This window comes from Cimex lectularius, unplaced genomic scaffold (assembly GCF_000648675.2).
Source record: "Cimex lectularius strain Harlan isolate CLEC.00 unplaced genomic scaffold, Clec_2.1 scaffold17, whole genome shotgun sequence".
Classification (NCBI taxonomy): Eukaryota; Metazoa; Arthropoda; class Insecta; order Hemiptera; family Cimicidae; genus Cimex; species Cimex lectularius.
Window position 1 is genome coordinate 3106192 of NW_019392640.1, and position 15510 is coordinate 3121701.

Sequence of the window (15510 nt, forward strand, 5' to 3'; positions counted from 1 at the left end):
TATCATCACTATACATTTTTACTCACGGTCACAGCACTAACACTAATGCCAGGCTGCACACGGAGGACATATGCCATGAAAAACTAGCCAATGGCTCAATGCTGGCACTCAGTGGGAGGGAGCAAGGAGGTTTCAAGGTCATCATCAATGTGGTAGTTTCTTTGAGAATGTGTAGAGGTCTTCAGTAGAAGGTATATGATGGATCAAGAGGTTGGTACAAAACTTTTGGAATCGAGAATAGATCAGTTTGTTGAAAAAAGGAATGTGAGGTCGTTGTGGATAGCAAATTCATTGATATAGTAAGAGCTTTGATGATTTGTCTGAGAACTTTACGATTAGACGGATTGGATAGCTGGCAAAGTTCAACACAGTATGCCCAAAGTGGTCGCAGTAGCCTTGTGTAACGTTAGTTTAGTGTTGACGGTCAAGATGGATTTTGGTCTAAGAAGTCTGTAGTTGTCCAATTCTTATTTAAGTATTGTCTCTTAAGTCTTATGTGGGGAATCTACACCAGTAAGCTGTCTAGGTACAGTCCGAAGTATTTGATTTCAATGGAAATCGGTACCTCTTAAGGGCAAGACTAGTTTTTTCAATGTGAACTTACACTAAATACATTTTCTTCATTCAGTCTTGTCCTCTACTTTTTGCATATCTTCAATAAAAGCTCAAGGTGTTCTTGGATGTTGGAGGTAGATTGGATTGTATTAGAGTTACAGTACAAAATTAAGGTGGCATGAGGTGATGATAGTATGGCATATATGCAGGTCAGCAGTGTAAATGATATAATGGATTGGACCAGGAATGCTCTCTTATGGGACACTGGCTTTTATCTGTCTGACTTCCGAGAACTTATTGCTGCACCTCATTCTGAGCAGCAGTTGGTTAGGTAGGATTTCAAGATAAGGTAAAAAGGAGTAGGTAGAAATCTTTTAACTTTATAAAGCATGCCCTGGTGCCAGACCCTATCAAAAGTCTATGCTACATCTAGAAGCACCCAAGCAATACTCTTTATTCTCTAGAGCAGAGGAGATAGCGTCGACGACTCTGAAACCTTGTTGGGTCGTGGAATGATGAGGATGGAAGCCAAATTGATGAGAAGGAATGATTTTATAAGTATCTAAGGAGGGTATTAAATGTGTTAAAAGAAGACTTTTGAAGATTCTGGTCAGTCTGTAAAAATTTATTTTACTTGAATTTACTTTTACTAGAATACAGAATATACATGAAATTTATTTAAAATTTTGGTATTTACACACTGTTAAACTGTTTTTAAAAGATTTTTCTTGTAACACTCTAAACTACATAACAACACTTTGGTCTTCGAGCATGAATACTTTTTGGCATTTTGGCACCCTGGCACTCCACACTTTACCACTGCTGGAGGTGGAGGGCTAAACAGAAAACAATTTAAATAGAAAATTAATATTAATAGAAAAGAAATTCAAAAGAAAATTATAAAACAAAATTTTTGCTTTAAACATACGCAATTTGCTTAGGAAGAGGATAGTCCATTCCTAGTGGGAATGACACACTGATGCCACTTTGGTTGTTGCAGTAAGCTATACTGACACCAATTTTTCGGACGCTCTTCTTTGCAGCTTGCTTGTTTGTCTTGTTGTCCTGCTTTCTTAACAACCTCTCCATTGTTCTTTTCTATTAGTTTATTTAAAGTTTTTTAAATTCTTTGTTGAAAATATTTTTTGTTATTTTTATGAACTTTAATAATATTTTTACCATGTCTTTTTCTCGTTTTTCGTCCAACAGTTGTTTCCTTTTCTGCGATTTCAGTGCTGCCTTTTTTATCATCTCTGGAGTCATGACTTTCTCCCTGTAACCTATTATTAGAAAGTTAATTTTTTCATTTCCCATCAATATCACTACTTACCTGAAGGCAGTGAAAGAAGTTGTTCTGCACTCGGATCTGGCATAGCATCACCTTTTCTCTCAAGCATTGCTCTTTGTCGAGCAGTCATCAATTTGGGGTCTTTTGGTTTTATTTTTTTTAACTCATCATCTACCTTACATATTTGACAAAAACGAGAAAGACAATAGAACAAATAATTTATTTCTTGCAGTACATACTTCTGAACATGGAAGTTACCTCTTCTAACTTGCCCGACTGGATGGCGTCAAGCCAGCGCTCTTCGTCACTTGAAGTCCCGCTCTCTTTTCCCATCTTTAACTTTTTCTTCTTGCTACTCTTCGGTGACACTCCGGTCGAGGATGGTTTTTGCTCTTGCCTCAACGGACTACGACAGTAATTTGTAAAAGGGGAAAAGGTTAAAAGAAAATGTTTAAATACCTTCCAGTTGGTGTTCCTGAATTTGGGGTAAGAGTCTTGACTTTAGTCACTTCCATTTGCTCACTCTCACGTTTTTTCTTGTGCTTTTTGTGCTTATGTTTTTTATGCCGCTTTGAAGGAGTAACTGTTTCCACATCTAAAAAATAATATATACTAAACAGCCTAATTTCCTGGACTAAAATATAAGTAAATTCATTTAAGAAACACATTAAAAAAAAAAAAAAATTAAGAAACAAAAAAATTAACACATTAAAAAAAATGAAATAGAAAATTGCTAGTTGATTTTACATAAACCAAAAATAAATTTTTATCTATTATCCATTATTTTAAAATAGTAACCCATTAGTATGTTAAGATAAATAATATGGAAAGCTTTTCGAATCTATCTGTGAATTGAATTGAAACTACTCATGCATATATAATACAGGTAGAAACTGCCAAGAAGCGAGCATCCTTCTGTTGATACATATTCAAAAGCCTTCATATTTTATTTATTTTATACAGCACCATAATTAAAACCCACACTCCATTATAAAGAATTTTTTCTTTTTTTGTCACTTTTTCATTGTGCAAGTATCGTGGAGATTTTCTGTTGAGTAATGTCTGCCAGAGGAAAAGAATCTGTAGTTTCATTTGGATATTGTTTCATTGACGGCTGATTGGCACACAAACAAAAGCAAAGCATAATCAGACCAGGATAATCAGAAATGACCAAACAACAGTTTTTTACAAGATGTTCAACAACGTATTGAACCAATTCAAAATTTTTTTAAAATTTTACAATGGTAATCTAAAATAAAAAACTACAACTGTTGTACTTTATTTAACCAAACCTAGCACAATATGGTGGGCAGTAAAACAATTAGAAAAATAATTATTAAGTTTATAAACACTAGCAATTGACATAAGTTACAAATTAATTCCTGCAAAGTTGAGAGAAAAAATAATAAACTCGAAATTCACCCATCAGAAAAGATAATCCTATTAGCAAAGACCTTTGGGATTTTAAACTTTACATTATAATAAATTTTGCTAACAGAGGATAACTGTTCAAGTATGATTACCAGCATTTGATTACCAGCAAGTATGATACTCAGCATACCTATGGCAACTGCACAGAATAGAAACCTTAATTACAATCCTAAAAGTTTTAGCTTAATTTTCCAAAAAGCCCAGTTTCTTTGTTTTATATTTTATAAGTTATGATGTAAAAATGTTAAAGTTCATGTTGTGGTTTGGTGATGAACCTGCGGCTTGATCATCTCTGATAATCCTTGCCTGCCATTTCTTTTTGAATATGTCCATTTTATTCCTTTATTATGATTATACAACTATGCAACTTAATGACACAAGCTAGATTTGAAAATGGGTGTTTTATCACTAGATAAATTGCACATGAACAAGCTTCTTGGCAGTAGTGCAAATGCACAAGAATAACCATCTCACAATCAAACTAAAACCATTGAATAAGACGTATGAAAAATAAACAACCGGGATAAACCAACATGCAGTCATATCAAAAACCTATAAGCTGTAGCCTTAGTAAATAAGAATGTTTATATATTTAAAAAATTTGCTAAATATTGTGGTTACAAAGCATTAAAATATTAGCAATTATACTGTTAGCTTAGTCATTTTTAATCATTTGTATCGGAATATCTTCGCTGTTTTCATGTTGGACATTTTTTGAATTTCTGTCTTCAACGACAGGTTTGAGAATGACATTATTTCTACCTGAAGAAGTGCTTCATAGAACTTTTTATCAAAGAAAAAAAAAACACGGTATCTGGGACATGTGATGCATGGAGCACGTGATGAATTGCTCATGTTAATAAAGGAGGGCAAAATACTGAGGAAGTGTTCCAATGGAAGTAGGCAGAAGTCTTGGCTGAAGGACAGAGGTGATGGGCTCGTTGACTCATGACTTGACTGCAGGTTTTATTTCATGTAGTTTATCAGTCATTGTAGTCCCGTGGTTCTGCTTTCTAACATTGGTTTTTATAATAATTTTTCACATCCGTTGAACTCACTTCATAGATCATTATGGTTTCATTATTGTTAATCATTATAGTTAAGTCAATAGCACGAGTGGGATTTGAACCCACGATCTTCGGCTAGATACGCCGCTGCTCTACCACTTGAGCTATCGTGACCTCGATCCACTCGGACACTAACTTCCCATCTCAACCCCACCTTTTGAGTTCCCTCCTTTTTGCCATTTTTCAACTAAAATTTTTATCTCAACTAAAAACCTTAATTAATTGAAATATATTAATTGGTCAAGCGGACCACGAAATTAGTGAATTATAGTTAAGTACACTTTTGTAATTTTTATAACTCAGGTACACATAAAACATCCACTGAAGATAGCAAGAAACCAAAAAATCATCGGATAGAATGAAACAGTGAGGATGGGCAAACCGAAATGATGGGATTGACCAAGTTTTCATGAAGAAATCTCAAAACAGAGTAATTATAAGTGAAAAGAGGCCTATCAAAAGATTTCTCATTGGAAATTCACCAGACTCTTAATGGTCAATTGTATGTTGCACAGCTAGTATGGCTTTCATCTATAAGGAAAAATTATTTCTCTATGAGATCATAAGCTTCGTTTCACACAATACTATTGCATAAGGAAATATTTCATACATTCCACTGTTTAATAGTTTTTATTTATTTTTAATAGTATGTAAAGTAGTATTAGTGTGTAAATAGTAAAAGTAGAGTTGTGGTGGTTGTTCGTCTGTCGTTGAATGCACGTTAAATTGATCAACACTACACTTTACTGGATCGATCAACTTTAACTAGTAGTATTGGTTGACCAGCCAGGCCTGGTAAAGCGATCAGAGGTAATCAGTTTAACATATTAAAGAAGAGTTAGTTATCAAAAACTAGAACCTAGACAGTTATCCCTTTTTTCTTATTAGTATAGTTTGCTATAATCAATTATTGTTTCAATTTATAATATTTTGTAATCTAGGGTGAGCCTTGTGCCTTTATTATCTACTGAAGATGTATAGGAAGAAATGGAAAATTAATTTAAAAAAAACTTCTACCAAAGCAAACAAAAGTTGCTCACCCACGACGGTGTTTTCGTCCATAATTCAGAAAGAATTTCTTTCTCAAGGTGGCATCATCAGACTTCTTTCAGGCTAAAAATTCCGTTTATAGAAGATTGCCATAGGCTATTATTATTTTTAAAATAAATAAATGTCTCTGAACCTGAACAAGATCAATTCGACGGTTGAAAACGACTCAAATTTCGTCCATCTGTTTTCAAGCAACAATCCGGTAACAAAGAAGTCAGTTTTGTTTGTAGCTGTAAAACAAAAGGTAGTTCGTTCCCTGTAAAAAAACATTGGACACTGATGAACCTGTGTGAAACATGATGAATTTGTGAAACCTACTGTTATGGCGAACAGAAAGAGGCGCCCCTCCGAAACATTAGAAGAGAACCGGTGGCAACACTGGGACGGTTGGCAACTCGGGGTTCGTGTTGACGTCAGGGAGCAGATGAGAAAACGGCGAAGTACGCAGTGTCTAGTCTAGTGTCTACACAGTTGTGGTTGTTTCACGTTTGGGAGTATTCGTGCCTTTATTATCTACTGAAGATGTATAGGAAGAAATGGAAAATTAATTACTTGTATTCGAGCGACTTCTAATTAAATTACTTTTATATAAAATTGATATTTATTTTTAATAGTCCTTACACTACTTTTAACTAAAAAAAAACTAAAATATCTAGCAAACGGGTAGTCTTCGACAACACGACTTTTACCTCTTTACAAATATAAAGTAACATCCTTTTAATAAATTAAAATGTAAACAGTAATGCTAAATACTTCACTGTTGTGTTCTTCTGAAACGAGTTCAAGTCTTTCATTCAATTTTCTGCGTTGGTTATGTACCAATGATGGAGAAGTAATCATCAAACTGGCTAAAATTGACATGGGGCCTTCTGCTCACCATCTTCAAAATAGTAGAAAGACCTCCTAGATTAGAAAATTTACTGTTTCCTCTTCCCCAAATTGTTGATACGTTTGAATGTAAAGATCATTATTCAGACATCGTGAGATGCGGTCTGGTGTGATGTAGGTTTCAGAAAAACATTTTCTTTATCGTGCCAACGTTTCGATCTTTATTGAGATCATCTTAGGGCCTGGGATTTACAAACATTGTTTACATTTAACAAATACATGTAGGATGTGGAAAAAGTGAATTTATACGATGCAAATATTTTTTTGTATTTTCAATCAAAGTATTTCTACTCACTCAAAGTGTTTATCTTCTGTGTAATTGTGCCATTCTTGCGTGTCGTGTTGAGAGTGCCTGTGAGATTTGCTGTTTTATGTTTATATATGTTGGATTTTGAAGGGGTCACCACATACACGTAAAGATCAGGTTTTTTTTTGGGTCTGTGAAATGATCCACGTTTGGTGCCAATAGTCGCTGGTTGGCAGGCCAGGATGATTAGATATGCTCAAGCTATTTATTTAATAAAACGGGTTGAAAGTTTAGAAACAGAAGATTAATTTATTGCGGACAATTAGGCATCTTTTAGATTAGGTGGTTGGTTGATCAGATGAGTGTCAAGGAGTCATGTAGCGAATGTTTGGGAATTGCTCGAACCCCTTCACACGCAGTTGACTCGTCCGCCCAGGCAATCAGCAGGCACAAGTGCTGCTCATTCTCATTTAACACAAAAGGAACAACTCTTCATTCATCTTTCACGGAAGTCACCTAGTCGATTCAAAGCTTTGTCATTGCAAATTTCAATGTGGTACTACAGTTTATTGATGAAATTCGTATTAGTCCCATGATAAGGAATATTAAGTGTGAAGAATATAACAACTAAATTAAAAGTCAAGCAATGAGCGAAGTGTCACATGTTTCCTGATTTAGTAATAATGTATGAATCTACACCTTTCTTTGACTGTGTTTCCTCCTTTTTTGTTTCTCTTTTTAAAGAACTGCTCGTGCTCCCTCAGGTTTTAATATCATACTATCCTCCTAACTGGTGTTGGGAAGAGTTGTTTCCACAAGTTGCCTGATGTGAAACCAGCCAAGAAAAACTTCACACGGCACTAGGCAACTTAGTTGAATCAACTAAACTGCCTCGCCTGAAACAGCACATCTCTAGTTTACCTATGATCCATGTTATAAAGATCCGCAGGACACTGTACATAAGTACATAGTATTTTTTGTTTTATCTGTAAACCATTTGTGGTTTCACCTAAGAAAATGTATGAAACAGGTCCTTTCATCAAATTTCATCTTTAAGAACTGCCAACTCGTATTAGAAACAATTAAGGAGAAGAAAGAAAATTTAAAAATAAAAGTGATACTATCAAATAAATCCAGTAAAATAAAATAATTTACAAAGCAGTTGTATTTTATTTACAATGAAAACATTTCATACATACAATCATTATCAATAGTGTATAGGCCCACCTGCCCAGAAAGGTTTATATTTCGTACAACTCATAAAACTTTTTGAGGGTCACCTTCTTACTACATAAGCGACCGATCTTGGTGAAATACTAGGGTCAGTTATTCTTAATAGCTCACTATTTTCAAAACCTTTTTCATATAAATACAAAAGTCGGTCCATTAAAACAAAAGATTCTGCAACAGACTGAAAACAAATTTGAAGAATTAACAATCCCTTCATACAATTAAATTTTGAAGTATTTAGAAGCCATATCTCAGTTAATTGTTTTTTAAGCCAATCCTGATCGGTGCACACGGAATCTGCTTCAGATGAGAAGACTTCATGCCTGTCAATCCAATCAGACAAGTACAAATCCCAATCCGTTGAATCACCCTTTCTAACCCACTTTCGTTTCTTCTTCCTTATTTGCAACCCTCCTGAAATATGGGTTTAAATCAGAAACAATCTATTTTCTGAAAACTTATATATGAAACTTACTGTTATGCAAGAAAAGTTCAATGACCGCTCGTGCCAGGTTGTTAAATACATGCTGATCAAATTTAGAACTGCTACAATTGACAAAGTTGGTCCTCGTTCTATCTGACGCCAATCGGAGAAAAGTGGTTGGAAACAAGTCGTTGCAGTCCTTGTAAACTTTTGATAATGGAAAATTTCCATGAGATACTTTGTGATAGCAACAAGTGATAAGGACTGAGTGTTGAATGTCCTTACAAGTTTCCAAAAGCCTGCAATTTGAAAATCTCATTAATTGTAAATACTTAATCATTCTAAAATTGGGTCTTTTTTTAAATTAAGACTTCTATGTAAACATGCACAAGCACTGATAAAAGTTAATTAAGCACAAATGCAATTAAAACTAATACAAATTGTCAATATTTTATACAAATTTATTTATTTAAAAAACATATAGGAGTCAATTTTCATTTTTTATTATAATTTTTATTTTTATTATATATGATTATTTGGAGAGTGAGATGTGGTCTGGTGTAACGTAGGTTTTAGAAGAAAACATTTTCTTTATCGTGCAAGAAAAGTTCGTGAAGATGATCTCAATACAGATCGAAAACATTGGCACGATAAAGAAACTGTTTTTCTAAAACCTACGTCACACCAGACCGCATCTCACTACCTCCAAATAATCATTTACTAACGGTCACTAAACACCACACATTTATTATATATACTCAGTTTATTATATATGATGGTTTGAAATAATTTTTTTTTGTCTCAGGCAGAATTGCAACCTACTACCCACCCATCATTGTAGATGGATGATTGAAGGCAGTAGTTCATTTTGAAAAATATTTAAAAAAATAAATAAATAAAAACTCATACATTAACTTCACTAATTTCGTGATCCGCTTGACCAATTAATACATTACCATAATTATTACATTATTGACCAATACATTATTGACCAATTAATTAAGGTAAAACTCATAAGGTGGGGTTGAGATAGGAAGTTGATGTGCGAGTGGATCGAGGTCACGATAGCTCAAGTGGTAGAGCAGCGGCATATCTAGCCGAAGATCGTGGGTTTGAATCCTGCTCGTGCCATTAACTTTTTTTGATCTCAATACATTAACCTCGAATCACACCTGTGGATGGTACACAGTCCTAGTGGTGTAGGACAATCGTTAATAAAAATGTGGCATGGTTGATTGAAGCTCAACTGGTCGAGCATCAGAGTATTTTTGGATGTATTATACATTGAACACAATTCAACATTCCTTAAGAGTTTATAATTCACACACAGTTAATTCAAAACAAATAGCCAACAAGATAATGCTATGCTCAATGAAATTAATATTGAAATGTTTAAAACAATATTATAATTATTTAGAGATCGTGAGATGCGTTCTGGAGTAATGTAGGTTTAGAAAAACATTTTCTTTATCGTGCCAACATTTTGATCTTTCTTGACATCATCTTCAGGACTTAAAGTTAAGTTTTCTGTGTAGAAGTATCATTGTTATGTGTCGTGTTGAGTGTACATAATATTATAAAGTTACAATATTATAATGTTTACTTATTTTTTTATTTCACCTGAAACAGTTTACAGTCAGGTCCCCACAAGCATGTAGGGAAATAAGGCAGGCCCGGCTGATTTTCTCTGTGTCCAATAAACGTTTCGATAAATCCTGTACATTCCCTGAATCAAGTCTTGTACATATTTGCGTTATTTTCTCATGGGAAACATTTAATTCGGCAGCCTTTGAACATTTTCTTGGATCTGCTTCTACACCTATTAAAGTACACTCAGGGCATTTGGACGAAACTTCTCGATCTATGTAGCCCTGAAGATATATTCATTTATAAAATAAAAATCTGAAAAATTAATTCAAACTATGTGAGTCCTATTTGTGTAATCGAATAATCTTTATGTACTTTCTTCAACCACTAAAATATATTACTATCTTTTTCTTTAAAACTGATACAAATAACCAAGTTTGTGCTTACCAACCCAGAGCCGATATCAATTATTGTTGTAAGATCATGTTTTTTAATGATTTGGGACACAAAGTGGCCCAAACGGCTGACTTCATGTAGCTTCTTTGGATTTAGACGTTTCTCCCGTTGCTTTTCATCTGTTTCACAAGGTAATTCTGAGACGGGGATGTCTAATGTGAATTTATTGCAGGATTTTAGAAATTCAGATAAATCTTTATCAACATCTTCCTGCAAATACAGGAGTTTAAACACAGTTGTTTATTTATTTATTTTTTTGAGATTTTGTAAATTACGACTTACCGTTTCTCCACGAAAAACTCTGTCGAGTTTTTCCAATGGTAAACATCCTACACTGCTTACAAATTTTTCGTTGTTTTGTATTACTTTTTCAATGAGGACATGTGTCAGCCGAGATGTATAAATCCAATCCCAGTTTTTTGCAAAATCGACTACATTGCTTAGATATTTCTGCTTTTCTGCAATACTTTCAGGTATTTTCATATCTGAAACATAATAAAATATGTTTATTAGATCAACTAATATCATTTTAAATTTATTAAATTCACTTTACATTGAATAAGTAATACACCTTTGAAGAGATATTCTTCCTATCAAAGTGAATCACAAAAATAACACATCTTAACAAACATTAGGTATATGTTAAGGCATCATTTAATAACATTTAATTAAAAATTAAAATTTAATTTTTGAAATAAAATAGTAATATAGCAAAAATTCCAGTTTTACATAGTGCTTAGAATGAAAATTGTATTTTGTAACTATATATAAATTTTATGTGCTTATAAAATGCAACAATAAGGATGTTATGTTTGCTAAATCTAATGAGGTATCTGTGGTTTCCATTTTTTTATGGTATGTAAAAAATTTATAAATTTAAGCATTTTTCCCCATAAACTTTGCTGTTTTATAGATTGGCTAAATTTAAACAAGTACTTATAATCATAAAATAAACAAAAGTTTCATTGGAGTCAAGAAAATTTATTCTGTTATCCGTTTAACCCAGTTTTCTTTAGTTCTTCCTAATATGGACGGATTTGATGGGCCGATCAGGGCTCGACCTTGGGTGACCGAATTCAAGTATGAGCCCACTCTGATAACATCATCCTTTTTCAGCCGCATTATTATCTCCCTGTGACGCTGTAGCTCATCATCTGAGATACCAAAGAGGAAATTGCGTACACCCCTGGATCCTGGTGGAATCGGTGCATCTATCGACTGAAACACACCCAATTTGGCTTCCTCAACGTCTTGGTCTGTAAACTCTCCTAACCTCAGCCACTCGAAAGCGGCATTGAACGTATTGAAGGTGTCAAAAGGTTTTGGATCTCTGTAAGAATAAAAGCTGAAAATGCCTGCAGTCGACACATTTGCACCAGCCCCGTAAGCACCCCCTTTTTCTCTGATTTTTACTAAGAGGTATTTGGAAGTCAACAGTCTTGCCATCACTCTGAGTATGGGAAAATCAGGATGTGTGTACTCGACAGTTGGAAGGCAATAAGCAGCATAACTTACAGGGAATGGCAGAATGTGATGAATCGCATAAATGCCCTTTTTAAAGCTTTCCGGTTTAGACAACTCAAAAGGACGTTTGAAATCGCCGGGAATACTTTTTAAAAATCCCTCAGTGCAAGGTAAAATTTTATCCTCTGTTTCTGGGCTAGTATTAAGTGCTAACCGCATTAATTTTTTCTTCAATATTACATCAGCAATACCATTCAACATTTCTAAACAATCAGATAAATTACTCTTTTGTGATAATTCCTTCATTGTTTGAACAAAGGTGAGACCACTAAACTGCTCTTTTTTGAGTGAAGAGGATGAAATCAAAGATGCAGCCATAGAAAGGGCATAGAGGTGGCCACTGTCAGCGATGCCATGGATCACATTAGAGGCTGTTATTTTTACAAGGGTCTCAAATCGTTTTTGGTCCTGCAGATTCACCGAATTGAATATTTCTGACCAGATACCCATCATTGCCTTTATATTCCTGTCAAGGCAGAATGATGAAAATGCGACTCCCTCTTCATAAGAATTTGTGTCATAAATATTTTCTGCGATATGAGGTGAAAACGAGATACCTCCTGTCTTCAACTGTATCTGCTGGTCCATTTGTCGGTAGTCGTAATGCTTGGTACCCATTTTTGTAACAACAGAGCAGAACAATGGAAGGACATTTTTTGCTTCGTCGGATAAAATCTTAACATTGATTATACCTCTAAAATAAGTGAGACCATTAGTAGGATGCAAACATACCTGTGTAGGTACTCTATGAATCGCGTATCCTTTGAGTTTAACTCGATCTACATCACTGTTTAAATTGGATATGGTTAACGTAGGCAGGACACTAACATCTTGTTTCATTTCTTGGTCTTTGGCAAGTTCCAACCCTTGAGTAAATATGTTGTCTTTCTGTAAAGAAGGAATATTTGCGAGTTTCTGCTTAAGCAGTTCATTTTCAGCAGCAATATCTTTTGCCTCATACTCTTCATCAGGGCTCATTGTCAAAATCAGCTGATGAGCATTATCTTTGAGCATTTCTTGAACCAGATCCTGAAAGTACAGAGGGTTATCGGCCAAGCATTTTCTCAATCTCATTGCCTTGTCATTAACTTTTAACATCTTAGTTACATCACCGTCATGATTCCAAATTGGAGTAATAGCAAACAACACACCTAGCCCAAAGTCAGCAGACTGATGTTTTGTATTCAGTTCGATGGTGTGCAATATACTTTTAATGCTGTTTTCATCAAACCCTTCTTCTATGACTCTGTCGATAGTTTTATGATAAATCTCTACTATATTGTCAAAATCATTTGGATCTACACAAGAAAGGCCAACAGAAAATATACTATCTCTGGTCTGTGCATCATAACCAGTGACAGGATTAAAACCACCACCTATGTTGGGCTCGACTAGAGTTTTATAAAAAGCCGAATTGGGACCTTTAACTAACAATTCAGACAAAACTTGCATAACAAAAGTTTCTTGAGGCGATCGGATATCATTGCAGAGCGTAGAAACGGCAATAGTCGATTGTTTTCTCAAGTTGCTTGTAAATGGGTCAGGTCTACAATATATCATTTTTCTTCTTTCTGTTTCCCAACGTGGCTCAGATGGAACTTTTGTCGCTTTTCCATAGTCTTGTAAATCAGGCCAGTCAGCCAGATAATTTTTATTTATGAAATGAAGTGTGTCTTGAAGAGGAAAGCTTCCATAGCTATAAATCCTACAGTTGGATGGATGGTAGTATTTTTTATGGAAGGATTTTAAGTCAGCATAAGTCAGCATAGGTATGACTTTGGGGTCACCACCAGATATCACACCGTATGTATGGGAAGGGAGGATGTTGTTTAAAAGCGCCTCACTAAATATTGATTGGTTCTCTGAAAAAACACCCTTCATTTCATTAAAAACAACACCTTTAAAAATAATAGGACTGCTTCGGTCATTTATGTTCTCGTGCTCAAGCCGCCAACCTTCTTGTTTAAAGTCAAGCTCTCTCAAATTGGGCCTAAAGACTGCATCCAAGTAAACTGACATTAGATTGTTAAAATCAGTGCGATTTTGCGTTGCAAACGGATACATTGTGTAATCCGGTCCAGTAAAAGCGTTCATAAATGTGGCCATGGAACGGTTTAACATCTTGAAGAATGGGTCCCTGCAGGGGTATTTGTGACTCCCACAAAGTGTAGTATGTTCTAGGATGTGCGGCAATCCAGTTGAGGCTGTAGGTGTAGTCCGGAAACTGACAGAGAAAACGTTGTTCTTATCATCACGCGCCAGATGTAAATAATCACATCCAGTCCGCACATGCCTCAGTCGTGTCATGGACATATTGAATTCTGGCACAAAACCCACCTTGTTCACTAGAAAGCCTTCAATTTCCATTCCCTCCTTTAAATCTCGCTCTACAGATCTTTTCATCGCTTCCGCACATCTTGCATGGGATCTTGAAAATTTACGAAAACTATGGGTATACCACATCTGAAAATAAATTGTTTATTAGCAATTAGCACATTTAATGGCGAAGACAACACAGAACGTGTTTAATCCATTAACAAAAAGTTTCTCAAAGCTAAGTAGCACTAGTTTTCAAGAAGCAGTACTAAATCGCAGAAAAAATTCTATTTAGCTAGCTTAACTGCCAAATTTGTTCTTTAAATTTGGCTTTGCAAATTATGCTATAGTTCACCATTTATTACTTAGTCCTTACTAAACCTAAATACTTTAGTCACCAAAATGGACGTTTATGTTGTAGTATGGTTAAGTTAAGTAACAAAAATTATTGTTTATCATAATTTTGAATGAAGACAGAACATCCAATCATTTGTAAATAAATCTCAAGACTATAAAGAGACTTTTTTTATTCCTTCAGATAAGGCAACAGTTACATTATTAATGTTTAAAACAATATGAACTGATACAAGAATTTCGCGTAAAAGTGTATTCTTTTGATAAAGGAATAGGAAACGAAAACGAAAAATAGAACAGTTAGAAATTTTACCTCGAAACCTTGTACGTCTCCTGACTGATATTGAATAAATGGATTGGTCTTGTGTACGAAGAATATAGGTATTGAATAAAATATAATGTAAAATGTAAAATATTATAAGGAAAGCTTATAATATTTAAATATTTTGAACACAAAAATTTTGGAAAGTGTCACCATGTGGCGAAGGCTACACTAAGTAACGAGGGATTTCATTCGTTGTTGTTGCTAAGGTGAAAGTTTCACGTGTTGCGTCACTTTAAGGGAAAATAAGCTAATAAACAAAAGACCCAATTTATAACATTTTTTAACATTATTTTCAGTAAAAGATGGATAATTGTTTGGTTAAGATTCAACAGAAACACATTAGGCTTCAAAAGGAATGAAGCCTTTTCTGGTTATAATCACCACACTCAATTTATCACTTACGGAAAAAACAAATACAATACAAACTAAAACTCCATTTCTTACTAACCAAAATCAATGTAAATTCTTTAATTTTTTCAAATATTATCCATGAAAATGTTTTAGAAACTGTCTTATTACTTTATTTAAGACAGCTGGTTCTGATCTTAAAAAACTTTATGAAACTGAGGAAATATCAAAAGTCTAAAAAAACATTTGGAAAGTATTTTTTTTTTCGATTTATCCAAATTGAAGCCTCGGTTGAGTCGACATTTGCGAGTTAGCGACTTTGGCCTGTTGCTACTTCAAATTGATTCCCTGTATCAATCTTCATAAAATTTGGTCAAAATATCCACAAAAACTTTATGAAACTAAGGAAATATCAAAAGT

General features: G+C 34.3%; 2 protein-coding genes across 7 annotated transcripts; both read right to left on the reverse strand.

Moving 5' to 3' along the window:
- Positions 1 to 1159: 1159 nt before the first annotated feature.
- On the reverse strand, positions 1160 to 6287 carry LOC106672270 (INO80 complex subunit B). Of its 5 annotated transcripts, none has more exons than XM_014403560.2 (10): positions 6150 to 6287; positions 5710 to 5907; positions 5525 to 5647; positions 5382 to 5454; positions 2303 to 2438; positions 2102 to 2249; positions 1886 to 2018; positions 1735 to 1835; positions 1484 to 1653; positions 1160 to 1391 (listed from the first exon to the last, which is right to left on the reverse strand). In XM_014403560.2, the coding sequence occupies exons 4-10, from the start codon at positions 5401 to 5403 to the stop codon at positions 1259 to 1261; spliced, it is 843 nt and encodes a 280-aa protein (XP_014259046.1). In that variant the 5' UTR covers positions 5404 to 5454; positions 5525 to 5647; positions 5710 to 5907; positions 6150 to 6287; the 3' UTR covers positions 1160 to 1258. The 5 variants fall into 5 exon arrangements, with proteins under 5 accessions (XP_014259046.1, XP_014259047.1, XP_014259048.1 ...); XM_014403561.2 differs by having other exon boundaries at positions 5710 to 5904; positions 6150 to 6273; XM_014403562.2 differs by lacking the exon at positions 5382 to 5454.
- A 1381-nt stretch (positions 6288 to 7668) lies between these two features.
- On the reverse strand, positions 7669 to 14944 carry LOC106672240 (presequence protease, mitochondrial). 2 transcript variants are annotated; one of them, XR_001341215.2, is made up of 7 exons: positions 14731 to 14942; positions 14085 to 14210; positions 10506 to 10708; positions 10215 to 10433; positions 9801 to 10082; positions 8232 to 8479; positions 7669 to 8170 (listed from the first exon to the last, which is right to left on the reverse strand). XR_001341215.2 is itself a non-coding variant. In XM_014403514.2 (2 exons), the coding sequence occupies exon 2, from the start codon at positions 14208 to 14210 to the stop codon at positions 11205 to 11207; it is 3006 nt and encodes a 1001-aa protein (XP_014259000.1). In that variant the 5' UTR covers positions 14731 to 14944; the 3' UTR covers positions 11189 to 11204. The 2 variants fall into 2 exon arrangements, 1 of the variants encoding a protein (XP_014259000.1); XM_014403514.2 differs by lacking the exons at positions 7669 to 8170; positions 8232 to 8479; positions 9801 to 10082; positions 10215 to 10433; positions 10506 to 10708 and having other exon boundaries at positions 11189 to 14210; positions 14731 to 14944.
- Positions 14945 to 15510: the final 566 nt, after the last annotated feature.

Bases quoted from the DNA above. Each gene is read 5' to 3' on its own strand.
- LOC106672270 (XM_014403560.2), bottom strand. From the start codon at position 5,403: ATGGACGAAAACACCGTCGTGG. The intron at 2,019-2,101 runs GTAACTTCCATG...CAAATATGTAAG, and splicing joins AGTCGGGCAAGTTAGAAGAG to GTAGATGATGAGTTAAAAAA. The intron at 1,392-1,483 runs GTATGTTTAAAG...TTTTCTGTTTAG, and splicing joins CCTCTTCCTAAGCAAATTGC to CCCTCCACCTCCAGCAGTGG.
- LOC106672240 (XM_014403514.2), bottom strand. From the start codon at position 14,210: ATGTGGTATACCCATAGTTTTCGTAAATTTTCAAGATCCCATGCAAGA.